This window comes from Takifugu rubripes, chromosome 1 (genome assembly GCF_901000725.2).
Source record: "Takifugu rubripes chromosome 1, fTakRub1.2, whole genome shotgun sequence".
Classification (NCBI taxonomy): Eukaryota; Metazoa; Chordata; class Actinopteri; order Tetraodontiformes; family Tetraodontidae; genus Takifugu; species Takifugu rubripes.
The window spans coordinates 423,418-436,742 of NC_042285.1; the positions used below are offsets into that span (position 1 = coordinate 423,418).

Sequence of the window (13,325 nt, forward strand, 5' to 3'; positions counted from 1 at the left end):
CACCGAACCAGCAGGGGGCGCTGCGCGAGTCATTACCGGGCCAGAACCCAGTCCTCAGAGGCCGGACCGGGTTTTCCCACCTACCAGGAAGTCAGGAGCCTGGAAGGAAAGAGAACCCGCTCGGACTTGGGCCCTCGTGGACCGGGTTCTGAGCCCTGAGTCCCATTAAGGGAGGAAATCTGGGTTGATGGGATTTAGAATTCTGCTCGAATAATATTGTAAAATTTCAGCTCAGGTGAATCTTTAAATGAAATAAGGACATTAAAATAATGAGGCAAAACTCCCTTTTTTTCCCCTGAAGGTTTTATTAGCTTCCAAAAATGCATAAAATAAAAATATAAAGTAATTTCCCCCAAACCAATTCGGTGTGGAGGAGCTGGACGATGCAGGTGGACGGGGCGGACGCAGGTGTGTAGTGAGCGGCCCTCTCCCTCACTGGGCCAGTGGAGGAATCGGGGGGAAGCTGCGACGGGCTCGAACCCCTTTACACCATAATCAGATCCATCAAATCATTCTTCACTCCCAAAAGATCCAGGAGATCCCTTCAATTTAGAGGCTGTGAGCTTTTCCCAGCAGCCTTTTCTCTGCATTAAGGCAACTGTAGTGTCAGAGGAACAGGAACGCGTCCCATCAGAGGGGGGGGGGGCACGGCTGCCGGGAGGAGCTCCCCAGCAGCTGAACTACCTAGAGCACGAGGGAAGGACGGCAGCACACACGTGAACACTCATGCACGTGCACGGGGAGCAGGAACGGGGGGGGATGGAGGCAGGAATGTGGGCCGGGGTCCTCCGCCTATGTCAGGGTGAGCCCGGCCTCGTTGTAGACCTTGAAGACCTTCTCGATGGCGTTGACGTACGCGGCCGTGCGCAGGTCCAGGCCCAGGTTGTACTTGCTGGCCGTGCGCATGATTTGCTGGGGAAGCAGAAGAGAGGTCGTTAGGACGGCGGCTCGTTTGTGGCAGCGCAGAGTCGGGGGAACAGGACGCACCCGTGCAGATCGCTCCATGGTGTAGGCCAGCCCGGAGTGGACGATGTCCTTCTCTGACGCCCCCTGCAGGACGGGACAGGCGTCACACACAGACGACCCCCTAACCTTTGACCTTAGCCAACATTCCATTAAGCAATAATCTGCCGTTTCAGGCTGAAGCGGCCTCAGAAACCGGTTCACTCACAGCGATTCTGGCCTGGAAGTCAGCGGTCGGGACGATGGGGATGGGCCCGCCCTGCTTCCCGAACTTCCGCTCCAAACTCTCCTGCACGGACACTAGCAGAGGAAGAGAGCGTCGGTAATCTGACCCGGATCAGAGCAGCCAGCGGTGGAACGTCAGGCCCCTGAGGGGGACCGGGAGGAACCGGGCCACATCAAAGCCCGCCTCCACCTCAGCGCCAGCTGCGGGCTGCTGTGCACGTGCACGTGCACGACCTTGATGGGCCAGGAGGAGGCGGGACTCACTCAGCAGGTGGTAGTTGGAGTCCCTCTCGTATTTGAAGGCCAGTCTCCCGTAACTGACGTGGTTCAGATTCTTCAGCCACTCGAAATAAGACACGGTCACACCGCCGGCGTTCAGATACATGTCCTGCAACAGAACCGACCTTCAGCGCCACGTCTGAGCGGACCGGGGTCGTTGGAGCCGGTCACACGTCTACCGAGATGCTCGAACAACGAAACCCAACGTGTGTGTGTGTGTGTGTGGGTGTGCGCGCGCTTACAGGAATAACCATGACGTTGTTCTCCAGGAAGATCTTGTCAGCATCTGGGGTGGTGGGACCGTTGGCGCCTTCTGCGATGATCTAAGGCAGAAAGGTCATCCAGAGGTTACCAGATGTGCTCTCAGCTCACCTGGGGCCCACATGTTAAAGACAACCTTGGCCTTGATCCTGGGGGCGTTGAGGCGGGTCAGCTGCTTCTCTCCTGCCGCTGGGATCAGGATGTGGCAGTCAGCCTCCAAAATGTTCCCATCATAAGGCCGGGCCCCCGGGAAGCCCACGATGGTGCCGTGGTTCTACACCAAGCACACAGAGCAATCAAAACCAAGGCCAGAGGAGGTCAGAAAGGCCAGCTCAGGGGTTCCTCTGACCAGCTTGTAGTCCTCCAGCTGTTTGGGGTCGATCCCCTCAGGGTTGTAGATGGCGCCATCGATCTCTCCCACGCCAACACACTTGGCTCCAAACCTGTGCAGGTACCTCATGGAGTGAAGGCCCACGTTCCCGAAGCCCTGAGAGCAGACAAGGCTGCATCAACGCTGGCGTCCTCTTGGCTGGAGGCAAAGCCAGGAAATCCCTTTAATGTGTTTAAATCTGTCGCTTCGACAGAACCGAGGACTCTGCTGCCACCGTGTGGCCGGGTTGGGATGCGCAGCGTCGCGCGCTGACGTCATAAGCAGGCGCAATAATTAATCTGCAAGAAGATGTCATGCGAAGGCAGCGTAATCCTGAGGCGGAGCAGATGACCTGGTCACAGGAGCAGGTCGCGGTTTCCACGGAACCGGGCCACATCTGTTCACATCCCCCTTCTGTGAGGACGGAGGACGGAGACGAGCCCAGATGGCTCAGCGCTGATTAAAAACCCTCATGAGGAATTCTAATGGAATCCTTAAATCCTGACAAACCCAGCCTGACTGCCATGGCTGCAGGGGGTGTGTGAGTGTGAGTGTGTGTGTGTGTGCGCGCACCTGGACAATGAAAGTCTTGTCCTGGAAGCCTGGTGTCAGGCCCAGCTGGCTCATGTAGGACGCTTCATTGATGAAGTTCTCGATGCCGTGGAAGACTCCGCGGCCGGTGGCGGAGATCCTCCCGTGGATCCCTCCCTGGCTGATGGGCTTCCCCGTCACGCAGGCGTGGGCGTTGATGTCCTGAGCACAACGGGCCAGGCGTGACGTCACTGAGGACGCGTGGGAGCCTGCGGTCGGGCTCGGTAACTCACGGTGTGCGCGATGGTGTTGGCGTAGGTGTCGGCGATCCAGGACATCTCCCTCTCCCCGGTGCTCATGTCGGGGGCAGGAACGTCGATCCCAGGTCCTGGCCAAGAGAGAGCAGGGCAGCGTCAGTTTCCCAACGCCAGGAAGCCTCCGCCGTGCTCTTCTTTCCCCTCCGGGAGAGCGAGCAGGTCCAGAGCCGAGGGAGAAGCTCGTGATTACTCACCAATGAAGCCCTTCTTGGCCAGCTCAATGGTGAATCTCCTGGTGATCTTCTCCAGCTCGTTGTCCTGCAGAAACAGCACCACAGCTGTTAGCTCAGACATTAGCATGTGCATGGTGACCTTCACCAAGCAGCCTCCATCTTGGTGCTCCAGTCCATCAGTGTGTGTTTGCTGTAGAGAGCTGGAGCTGCAGGAGCTGCAGGAGGAGCTACAGCAGGAGCTGCAGGAGCCCCGCAGGAGCTACAGGAGCTACAGGAGCCCAGCAGGAGCTACAGGAGCACAGCAGGAGCTACAGGAGCTACAGAAGCTGCAGGAGCTGCAGCAGGAGCTACAGGAGCCCAGCAGGAGCTACAGGAGCCCAGCAGGAGCTACAGGAGCACAGCAGGAGCTACAGGAGCTGCAGGAGGAGCTACAGGAGCACAGCAGGAGCTACAGGAGCTGCAGGAGCCCCGCAGGAGCTACAGGAGGAGCTACAGGAGCTGCAGGAGGAGCTACAGGAGCTGCAGGAGGAGCTACAGGAGCTGCAGGAGGAGCTACAGGAGCTGCAGGAGGAGCTACAGGAGCTGCAGGAGGAGCTACAGGAGCCCAGCAGGAGCCCTACAGGAGCCCAGCAGGAGCCCAGCAGAAGCTACAGGAGCTGCAGGAGGAGCTACAGGAGCTGCAGGAGGAGCTACAGGAGCTGCAGGAGGAGCTACAGGAGCACAGCAGGAGCTACAGGAGCACAGCAGGAGCTACAGGCGCTGCAGCAGGAGCTGCAGGAGGAGCTACAGGAGCTGCAGGAGGAGCTACAGGAGCTGCAGGAGCCCAGCAGGAGCTACAGGAGCCCAGCAGGAGCTACAGGAGGAGCTACAGGAGCACAGCAGGAGCTACAGGAGCTGCAGCAGGAGCTACAGGAGCTGCAGGAGCACAGCAGGAGCTACAGGAGCTGCAGGAGGAGCTACAGGAGCTGCAGGAGGAGCTACAGGAGCTGCAGGAGGAGCTACAGGAGCCCAGCTGGAGCTACAGGAGCCCAGCAGGAGCTACAGGAGCCCAGCAGGAGCTACAGGAGCTGCAGGAGCTGCAGGAGGAGCTACAGGAGCCCAGCTGGAGCTACAGGAGCCCAGCAGGAGCTACAGGAGCTGCAGGAGGAGCTACAGGAGCACAGCAGGAGCTACAGGAGCTACAGCAGGAGCTACAGGAGGAGCTACAGGCGCTGCAGCAGGAGCTACAGGCGCTGCAGCAGGAGCTACAGGAGCTGCAGGAGGAGCTACAGGAGCTGCAGGAGGAGCTACAGGAGCCCAGCAGGAGCTACAGGAGCCCAGCAGGAGCTACAGGAGCTGCAGGAGGAGCTACAGGAGCTGCAGGAGGAGCTACAGGAGCCCAGCAGGAGCTACAGGAGCCCAGCAGGAGCTACAGGAGCACAGCAGGAGCTACAGGAGCTGCAGGAGGAGCTACAGGAGCACAGCAGGAGCTACAGGAGCTACAGCAGGAGCTACAGGAGGAGCTACAGGCGCTGCAGCAGGAGCTACAGGAGGAGCTACAGGAGCTGCAGGAGGAGCTACAGGAGCTGCAGGAGGAGCTACAGGAGCTGCAGGAGCCCAGCAGGAGCTACAGGAGCCCAGCAGGAGCTACAGGAGCTGCAGGAGGAGCTACAGGAGCCCAGCAGGAGCTACAGGAGCTGCAGGAGGAGCTACAGGAGCACAGCAGGAGCTACAGGAGCTGCAGCAGGAGCTACAGGAGCTGCAGGAGGAGCTACAGGAGCTGCAGGAGGAGCTACAGGAGCTGCAGGAGCACAGCAGGAGGCTTACGCTGTAGTTCTTGGTGTTGATCTTGACTCCAGCTTTGGCTCCTCCAAAGGGAACATCTGGAGGAGAAACCAGGGTTGAGACCAAACACAGACAGACTCAGGGTCCTCAGGTGCACGTTCAGGTGAAGACGACCTTCAGCGGAGGTCACCACTTACCGACAACTGCACACTTGTAGGTCATGAGCGACGCCAGAGCTTTGACCTCATCGACGGACACGTCGGTGCTGTAGCGGATACCTGGCAGAAGGAGACACAGGAAGTTAGCAGCCGTCCAGGCAGGAAGTGACCTCAGGGACAGGAAGTTAGCAGCCGTCCAGGCAGGAAGTGACCTCAGGGACAGGAAGTCCCGCTCCAGCCACGCCGCCACCGTTGAACCGTGCACGTTGACAAGGACATGAGACGACTCTCGCTGGATATCGTACCCTAAACTGCAGCTGCTAATGTCAGCAGGTCAAAGGTCAGAGCTGGCGCAGCACTGGGCGGGGCCGGAGTGAAGCAGCCAATCAGTGAGCTCTACTGTGCCCCCGCCCCCCCCCAACATGGGCCAGCCTGCGTGCAGCAGCGACACCGGATCACAGGTCACGTTTCTCCAGCTTCCCCAGTGTTGCACCCTGCACGTGCATGCGTACGTGCACGCCCGTCACCGTCCAGATATAGGACTCAAAGAGTTGGGGGGCAGCAGGCGGCTCAAGGACAAACAGCTCGGAGGACACCCGCTCATTCAGCCAGAGCCAGAACCAGAACCAGAACCAATACCAGAGCCAGAGCCAGAGCCAGAGCCAGAGCCAGAGCCAGAGCCAGAACCAATACCAGAGCCAGAGCCAGAGCCAGAGCCAGAGCCCGGCCCAGCAACAAGCACCACAACAAAACTACAAACAGGAGTTTCTGGGAAGGCGGACAGAACTGGTGGAAACCATCTGAGCCCAAAATTCCACAGGCACCACATTGTTGGACCCGTTGACTGAGTCTGTTTAAAGTTCTGCAAAGATGGAAGAAGGTTCTTCAGAACCGGTGCACATAGTTGGACTGTTGCACGTAAAGAGTGACTTTATACTGGTCCTGGTCAAGGGTCACTGTCCATTACTGAATTATACACAGCCGTCCTGGACCCAGATGTCCTGGACCCAGATGTCCTGGACCCAGATGTCCTGGACCCGGCCGTACCAGAGATCTCAAATGTCTAACAGTCCAGCTTCTCAAATAAATACATCAACCAAAGCCAGAAGACCAGAAGCGAATCAGGAAGTCGGTGTCTTTCCGCAGATGTTTCTGCAGGACCTCCAGATGTGCTGCTCATGTCCACCACTGCTCATTTCAAAGTGCTCTCTGGTTCATTGGCCCCCCCCATTCAGCACCAGCCTCCCACCTGTCACACTGTGGACCAATAGGAATGCCAGGAAGCTGGACCACCCTCTTCCCGCGCCCCACGTTCCTACACGTCACTTCCGGTTTCGAATGCACCCACTGCCAGGCGTTAAAACCTTGAACTCTGGACCAGAAGACCAAGATACACCGGCCTCTGCGGGTTGAAACCGTGCTGCTGATTAGGAAGCGCGGCTGTGCTGTGACACACCTGAGTCCGCGCGTGTGACACACCTGAGTCCGCGCGTGTGACACACCTGAGTCCGCGCGTGTGACACACCTGAGTCCGCGCGTGTGACACACCTGAGTCCGCGCGTGTGACACACCTGAGGAGTTGCTAACTGTCAGAATCCACATGCTGAGCCTCGTTATCGCTCCTTTTACAATCACACCCTCGCTAAAAACACGAGCCTTCCGGGACGTTGGGAACATAAATGTCCTGATAACACGCTAATTGCTAGCCTGCTAGCTTCGACAGGTGATACAGGTGAATAAGGTCACGATAAACAGCAAATAAACTGCAACGTGACCGTCCGATAAAATAATAACCGCTTACATAACCGAGTGGGTGTAGTCACGGCCCGTTGTGGTCCAACCAGGAAGGGGTCGGCTGCTAATGTCGATGCTAATCTATGCTAAACGCTAACCGTCGGTCCGGGGGGTCCGGCTCGGCCCTTACCGCCCTTGCAGGGGGTCCTGTGCTGGCTGTGCTGGGCTCGGTAGCCCTCCACCACCTCCCACTCGCCGTTGTCCCTCTTGATGGGGAAGGACACGCTCAGGACGTGGTTGCACGGCTTGATGATGCGCAGGATGCCGCGGACGCGGTTCCTCTTCTGCTCGGGGCTCTCCCTGGTCTTCAGGTCCTCCACCAGTTTGTCCTCCACGATGGAAACGCCTCGGTCGAAGAAGCCCTCGACCATCTTGAAGAAGTTGGGGTCGTCGGGCTTGTCTGCCGCGTCGGCGTAGTGACGGAGCCGCACCAGAGACGAGGACGCCGGCAGAGCCGAGTCCAGGCAGCCGGAGGCCAGGGCGCCGCCCGCGGAGCGGCTCAGCAGCTCCCCGAAGTAGCGGTACATGACGGACGAAGCGACCCGAGGAAAGGCGACGAAAGAGCGGGGAGGCGACAGCAGCAGGGCGGAGACGAAGGGCAGCAGCTCCTCACCGGGTCCCGTCCTCTGGCCGAGTGCGCGACCACATCCTGGCACTTTCCTTTAAAAGGAAGCGCGAGCCAAGGCGAGCCGGGGGTCCTCGAGGCGCACGCGGAGCAGCGGGAGGGGCGGGGCATCGGAGGTGCGCTCCCGCGAGAAGCAATTGACGGGGCGCGAGTCGATCCGGGAACGCGCCAGATACGAGAAGGATCCAGCGGGGATCAAAGGAGCCGCGCGCCCGCCACGGCGGGGACGCGCCGCGCGCCTTACTGTCGCAAGGTTTCAGTTGTTCGCGGTGACGCGCAGTTGTTCGCGGTGACGCGCACTCTGCGTTTGTACAGCATGGCGGCGCTGTCGAGGCCCTCATCGTCCTCCATCATCATCTTCTCCCGCGACCTGCGCGTGGTTTCCTACTCTGGTTGCTCCGCACTTCCTGCCGTGAGCTGTCGGCGCGTTGCCATAGCAACAGGGCAGACAGCCACGTCACTCCTGTTATTAACATGTTATTAACCTAACCTTTGAGCAGCGCGACGCCTCTGTGAGGCTAACGGAACATTGGAGGAGGGTTCTTCCTGTTCACCTGACACATGCACAGGTGAAGACCATGACCGCGGCGTGCACGTGGACTCTGCTCAGGAGATAAGGATGCTGACGTCAGGGGGTGCAGGGACACACCGGTGCTGAAACACTGGCACAAACACACAGTTGCACAATACGAAGAGCAAAGAGGATCACGAGGCCCCTCCGAGGTCAGGAAGTTCTCCTCGTGCACGTGGACGATTGTGTCCATCAGCAATGGTCCAAACTGTCCACTGGAGCAGGACACAGCAGGAGCCTTCCACACACACTCTCTCTCTCTCTCACACACACACACACACACACACCAGAGGAACCGCCACCTGAACAGGAAGTTGACAGGCTGATGGTGGCTGGTGAACTGACTTCCTGTGCAGAGAGGGTGGCGCCTGCATGTTTTCAGCATGAGCGGGCCAACGTTGGTGGAACCCTGTCAGGAACCCTGTCAGGACCCTGAGGAACCCTGTCAAGACCCTGAGGAACCCTGTCAGGGCCCTGAGGAACCCTGTCAGGAACCTGTCAGGGCCCTGAGGAACCCTGTCAGGAACCTGTCAGGACCCTGTCAGGACCCTGAGGAACCCTGTCAGGGCCCTGAGGAACCCTGTCAAGACCCTGAGGAACCCTGTCAGGGCCCTGAGGAACCCTGTCAGGAACCTGTCAGGGCCCTGAGGAACCCTGTCAGGAACCTGTCAGGACCCTGTCAGGACCCTGAGGAACCCTGTCAGGGCCCTGAGGAACCCTGTCAGGGCCCTGAGGAACCCTGTCAGGAACCCTGAGGAACCCGGTCAGGACCCTGTCAGGACCCTGTCAGGACCCTGAGGAACCCTGTCGAGACCCTGAGGAACCCTGTCAGGGCCCTGAGGAACCCGGTCAGGACCCTGTCAGGACCCTGTCAGGAACCCTGTCAGGACCCTGAGGAGCCCTGTCAGGACCCTGTCAGGACCCTGAGGAGCCCTGTCAGGACCCTGTCAGGGCCCTGAGGAACCCTGTCAGGACCCTGTCAGGGCCCTGTCAGGACCCTGAGGAACCCTGTCAGGACCCTGTCAGGGCCCTGTCAGGACCCTGAGGAACCCTGTCAGGAACCAGATGAACCCTGTCAGGACCCTGAGGAACCCTGTCAGGACCCTGTCAGGGCCCTGAGGAACCCTGTCAGGACCCTGTCAGGGCCCTGTCAGGACCCTGTCAGGGCCCTGAGGAACCCTGTCAGGACCCTGTCAGGGCCCTGTCAGGACCCTGAGGAACCCTGTCAGGACCCTGTCAGGGCCCTGTCAGGACCCTGAGGAACCCTGTCAGGGCCCTGTCAGGACCCTGAGGAACCCTGTCAGGAACCAGATGAACCCTGTCAGGACCCTGAGGAGCCCTGTCAGGACCCTGTCAGGAACCCTGTCAGGACCCTGTCAGGAACCAGATGTTAAAGAACAGGCTGTTGGTTCTGAGATAAGCAGCAGTAAAGATCACAGGTCAGCAGGACCGATCCTGCTCACCTGTGGAGCCACCGGTCCAGCTTCTGCTCCTGTTTCACACATTTGTGTTAAATCTAGTAAAAAGATGCAGGTGAATCAGAGCAGGAAATGTAAACATTTACACTGAGGGTCAGGGAGCAGGGTCAGGGTCAGGGTCAGGGAGCAGGGTCAGGGTCAGGGTCAGGGTCAGGGTCAGGTTCAGGGTCAGGGTCAGGGTTAGGGTTAGGATTAGGGTCAGGGTTAGGGTTAGGATTAGGGTCAGGTTTAGGGTCAGGGTTAGGGGTCAGGGTTGAGGTTAGGATTAGGGTTAGGGTCAGGATTAGGGTCAGGGTTAGGATTAGGGTCAGGTTTAGGGTCAGGGTTAGGGTTTAGGGTCAGGGTTGAGGTTAGGATTAGGATCAGGGTTAGGGTTAGGATTAGGGTCAGGGTTAGGGGTTAGGGTCAGGGTTGAGGTTAGGATTAGGATCAGGGTTAGGGGTCAGGGTTGAGGTTAGGATTAGGATCAGGGTTAGGGTCAGGGTTAGGATTAGGGTCAGGGTCAGGTTTAGGGTCAGGGTTAGGGTCAGGGTTAGGATTAGGGTCAGGATTAGGGTCAGGGTCAGGATTAGGGTCAGGGTCAAGATTAATATGGTTGAAATCATGTTTTATCCGCGTTTGTGGGTCTATGGCTGCATTTACAGAACATCGACACCAGGGGGCGCAAGAGTGCTTCCTCGATTCTCTCCAGCGTCTGCCTCAGAGGAAGGTTGTGGGTTCAAGCCCCGGTGCTGGCGAAGCATGGAAGGTGCTCGGTGTGGGGCCATATTCAGAGCACCGCCAAGGTACCCTTGAGCAAGGCACCTAACCCCCAAATCCTCACCCACGGCCCTGCTCATCCAGGGGGCGACGCCAGCAGCTTGTTGAACATATTCGAACATTGTTGCGTTGCTCTTTTAGAGAAAACTGTTTCAACCTACAGGTAATAATGAGGAAAGTTCCAGAACAGTTAATAGAATGTTTATAACTGCATTTCATTTATTAGCAAGCGTGAAACCAGTAATTTCACTGGTTTTAGGTCAAACATTTTCTTTCTAAAAGATTTTCATTTTAAAATTGTCCCAATAAGCTGAAGTGAAACACAAAAGTCAGACCTTTGTGTGTGTGCATGTGCGTGTGCGTGTTTCGTGGTCGAGAGGTAAAAAGTTGAATCTGTTCTCATGAGAAGTTTCCTCTCCAGATCCTCTGAACAGGAAACTGTGGCTTCGAGCTGCGTCTGTTAGCGCCTCGTCACCAGCGGACCGCGACCGTCATGGCGTTGGGCTGCTGATGACGGCAGAAGTCTGGAGTCACCAGACAGACGGAGGTGGCCGCACGCATCAGGTGACCCCGCAGGAAACCCCACAGGAAGTTCAGGTCGCGCCCCGAGAGGTCGGCGAGAGTTCAGCTGCAGTTTTGAGACGCTCACGCTAACAAACACACAGCAGGTCGCCAGCTGCTCTTTTAATGGGAACACATCAAAGCAACTACACAGACATCAAAGCAACAGAGGAGGTCTCCAGGGTCCAGCTTCACTTCGAGACGTCGTGTTGGAGCTGCAGGTGCAGCGACGGCTCCTCGACGCCGCTGCAGGAGGACACGCGCGGGATTATTCAGCATGAATGTGAGGACACGGGGGGGGGGCGGGGCCGGGCTACCTGAGCACGTAGGTGACACACAGGACCAGCAGCTGCGGCGCCGCAGGCCTGGATCTGGGCCGCTGGACGCTGGGGATGACGGCGCCGTGAGTCTCCGCCCACACGTAGCCCCCACCTTTCACCAGGATGCGATAGGGGCCGCTGACCGACAGACTCTTGAAGCACACTAGAGCAGAGGAGAGGAGAGGGGGGGTCACTCAGGTTCCTGCCCCAGGTGGGTCCTGACAGGTGACAGGTCACACACGGTTCAGGTGGTTCTTGGCCAAACACTCCGTGTCCATCACGTGACACACTTGGTAGATGGAGCGTCCCAGGAGCTCCTCCGGCCTGTAGCCTAACAGCAGAGTCACCCTGCACACACACACACACACACACACACACACACACACACACACACACACACACACACACACACACACACACGAGACAAACAGGGAAGTCAAAAGGGGAACGTGGAGACGGTTGTAAAGGCTGAAACACTTTTGGTTTTCCACGCCGTGCTGAGAGGACGGCGTGGGTGTGTGTCGGGGGCCGGACTCTCTACCTGTGGTCGCAGTGTGTGAACCTCATGTCCATGCTGTGCTGACTGGTGAAGGTGTGTGTGCTGAGCAGTGTGTGTGACAGCGGCAGCGGCTGGCAGGTCAGCAGCAGGCAGGAAACGGCCCACGGGCCCACACACACCTTCGCTCGGCCCCGACAGTGAAGGACCTGCAGAAGAGAGGCGATGGCGTTGAAACGCGGGGCGACCCGGGGCGACCCGGGGCGACCCGGGGCGACCCGGGATGACCCGGGAGGAGCCGGGGCTCACCCACCTTCCACGCCGCCGACCGGCTGTTTCTTCCTCTGTGTGTCGGAGCACTTTTGATCCTCATGATAAAGTCCCTGTCTGCACCACACCAGGCCTCCTCTGACACGACAAGAGCAAAAACACTGAGCTCACACACACACACACACACACACACACACACACACACACACACACACACATCCAGGAAACGAAACACACACCTGCTGTTAGACACAGGTTACTGTGAATTTCTTCATGGTCACTTGGGTGTGTGACCTCAAAAATGTTGCGTCCCATCAGATCGGTCTGCGAGAGAACCAGAGGTCACGTTCAAGGTCAACACGAGGACACGAGGACACGCGTTAATGCCTCCATCTAAACTCTTACTGCACCTGGGTCAGGCCCATGAAGTGGCTCACGTTGTCAGACAGGAGGATCACGTCTCCCTCGGTGGACAGAACCATGAGGAACCCCTCCAGGACGCTCAGGAACGTGCTGGTGTCCTCCTCCGCCGCCCCAGGCCTCCTCCTGTGGCTCTGGCCTCCGTCTGTCTCGTCTCCCGTTCAGAAAATAGAAAGAGAGCTTTGATCTGGAGCATCGGGACCACGTCGGACCACAGCTCAGAGGACGCTGCAGATCTAAGTCCTAGTTTTGTAGGTGGAGCCTCAGATAATCTGCTGTAACTAAAGGCCCAGCACCAAGACCAGCAGGACCAGCACCACCAGGACCAGCACCAGGGTGGCACTGGGGCAACAAACGTGCGCTACCTTTGAAGAGCGCGTGTGTTCGCATGTAGCTGAGCGTGAGGCGGATGACCGAGGGCTTGTCCAGGGTCCGAGTCACGGACGGCGGCAGCGGCAGAAGGCGGCACAAGTCGGCAAACGTGTCGGACTCCAGCCGGCGCCGCTTCCTGGCCGCCTCGCGGCTCAGCTTCCTGCGGAGGGAAGACTCGATCACATTCTCATCAAGAGCCACGTCGACGTCGCCGAGGCTGCAGCGCCACGGGCCGAGCAGGTGGATTCTGCAGCGACCAGGAATCACAACTCAGCAAAAACCCGAGAAAACTTCCTGTTTCGGCTCCATGACCCGACGACTTTTTGACTTTTCTTCAAGGTCATTTGGAACTACGACACGAGCAAACAGCAGAAAATCCAGCGCCTGCGCTGGTTTCAGTCGCAGCAGATCTCAACATCCTCCAAACTATGAAAACAATTCCTCCCTTTTAGAGCAAAACAACTGAAGCATCTGAAAGCGGCGAGACGGCGTCTGCAAACCTTCTCTTCTCCTGGTCGCCCCTCATGGTGCGGCGCCTCCATCGGCTGTCAGAGGAGTCAGCGGTGGCGTGTGTCATCAGGGCAACGTCAGGAGGGGAGTGGTCCAGAGGAGCTCCTC

General features: G+C 58.4%; 2 protein-coding genes across 2 annotated transcripts; both read right to left on the reverse strand.

The window, feature by feature from the left end:
- Positions 1 to 281: 281 nt before the first annotated feature.
- On the reverse strand, positions 282 to 7,716 carry glud1b (glutamate dehydrogenase 1b). Its single transcript, XM_029845282.1, has 13 exons — positions 6,966 to 7,716; positions 5,081 to 5,161; positions 4,926 to 4,981; positions 3,141 to 3,204; positions 2,923 to 3,017; positions 2,672 to 2,851; positions 2,078 to 2,215; positions 1,865 to 2,002; positions 1,710 to 1,790; positions 1,453 to 1,576; positions 1,172 to 1,263; positions 988 to 1,050; positions 282 to 912 (listed from the first exon to the last, which is right to left on the reverse strand). The coding sequence occupies exons 1-13, from the start codon at positions 7,360 to 7,362 to the stop codon at positions 793 to 795; spliced, it is 1,629 nt and encodes a 542-aa protein (XP_029701142.1). The 5' UTR covers positions 7,363 to 7,716; the 3' UTR covers positions 282 to 792.
- Positions 7,717 to 10,937: 3,221 nt separating this feature from the next.
- epas1a (endothelial PAS domain protein 1a) lies at positions 10,938 to 13,313 on the reverse strand. Its single transcript, XM_003976888.3, has 9 exons — positions 13,208 to 13,313; positions 12,701 to 12,867; positions 12,326 to 12,489; positions 12,155 to 12,239; positions 11,959 to 12,053; positions 11,691 to 11,854; positions 11,391 to 11,497; positions 11,147 to 11,312; positions 10,938 to 11,075 (listed from the first exon to the last, which is right to left on the reverse strand). Exons 1-9 carry the CDS (start codon positions 13,282 to 13,284, stop codon positions 11,021 to 11,023), a joined length of 1,080 nt encoding a protein of 359 aa, XP_003976937.2. The 5' UTR covers positions 13,285 to 13,313; the 3' UTR covers positions 10,938 to 11,020.
- Positions 13,314 to 13,325: the final 12 nt, after the last annotated feature.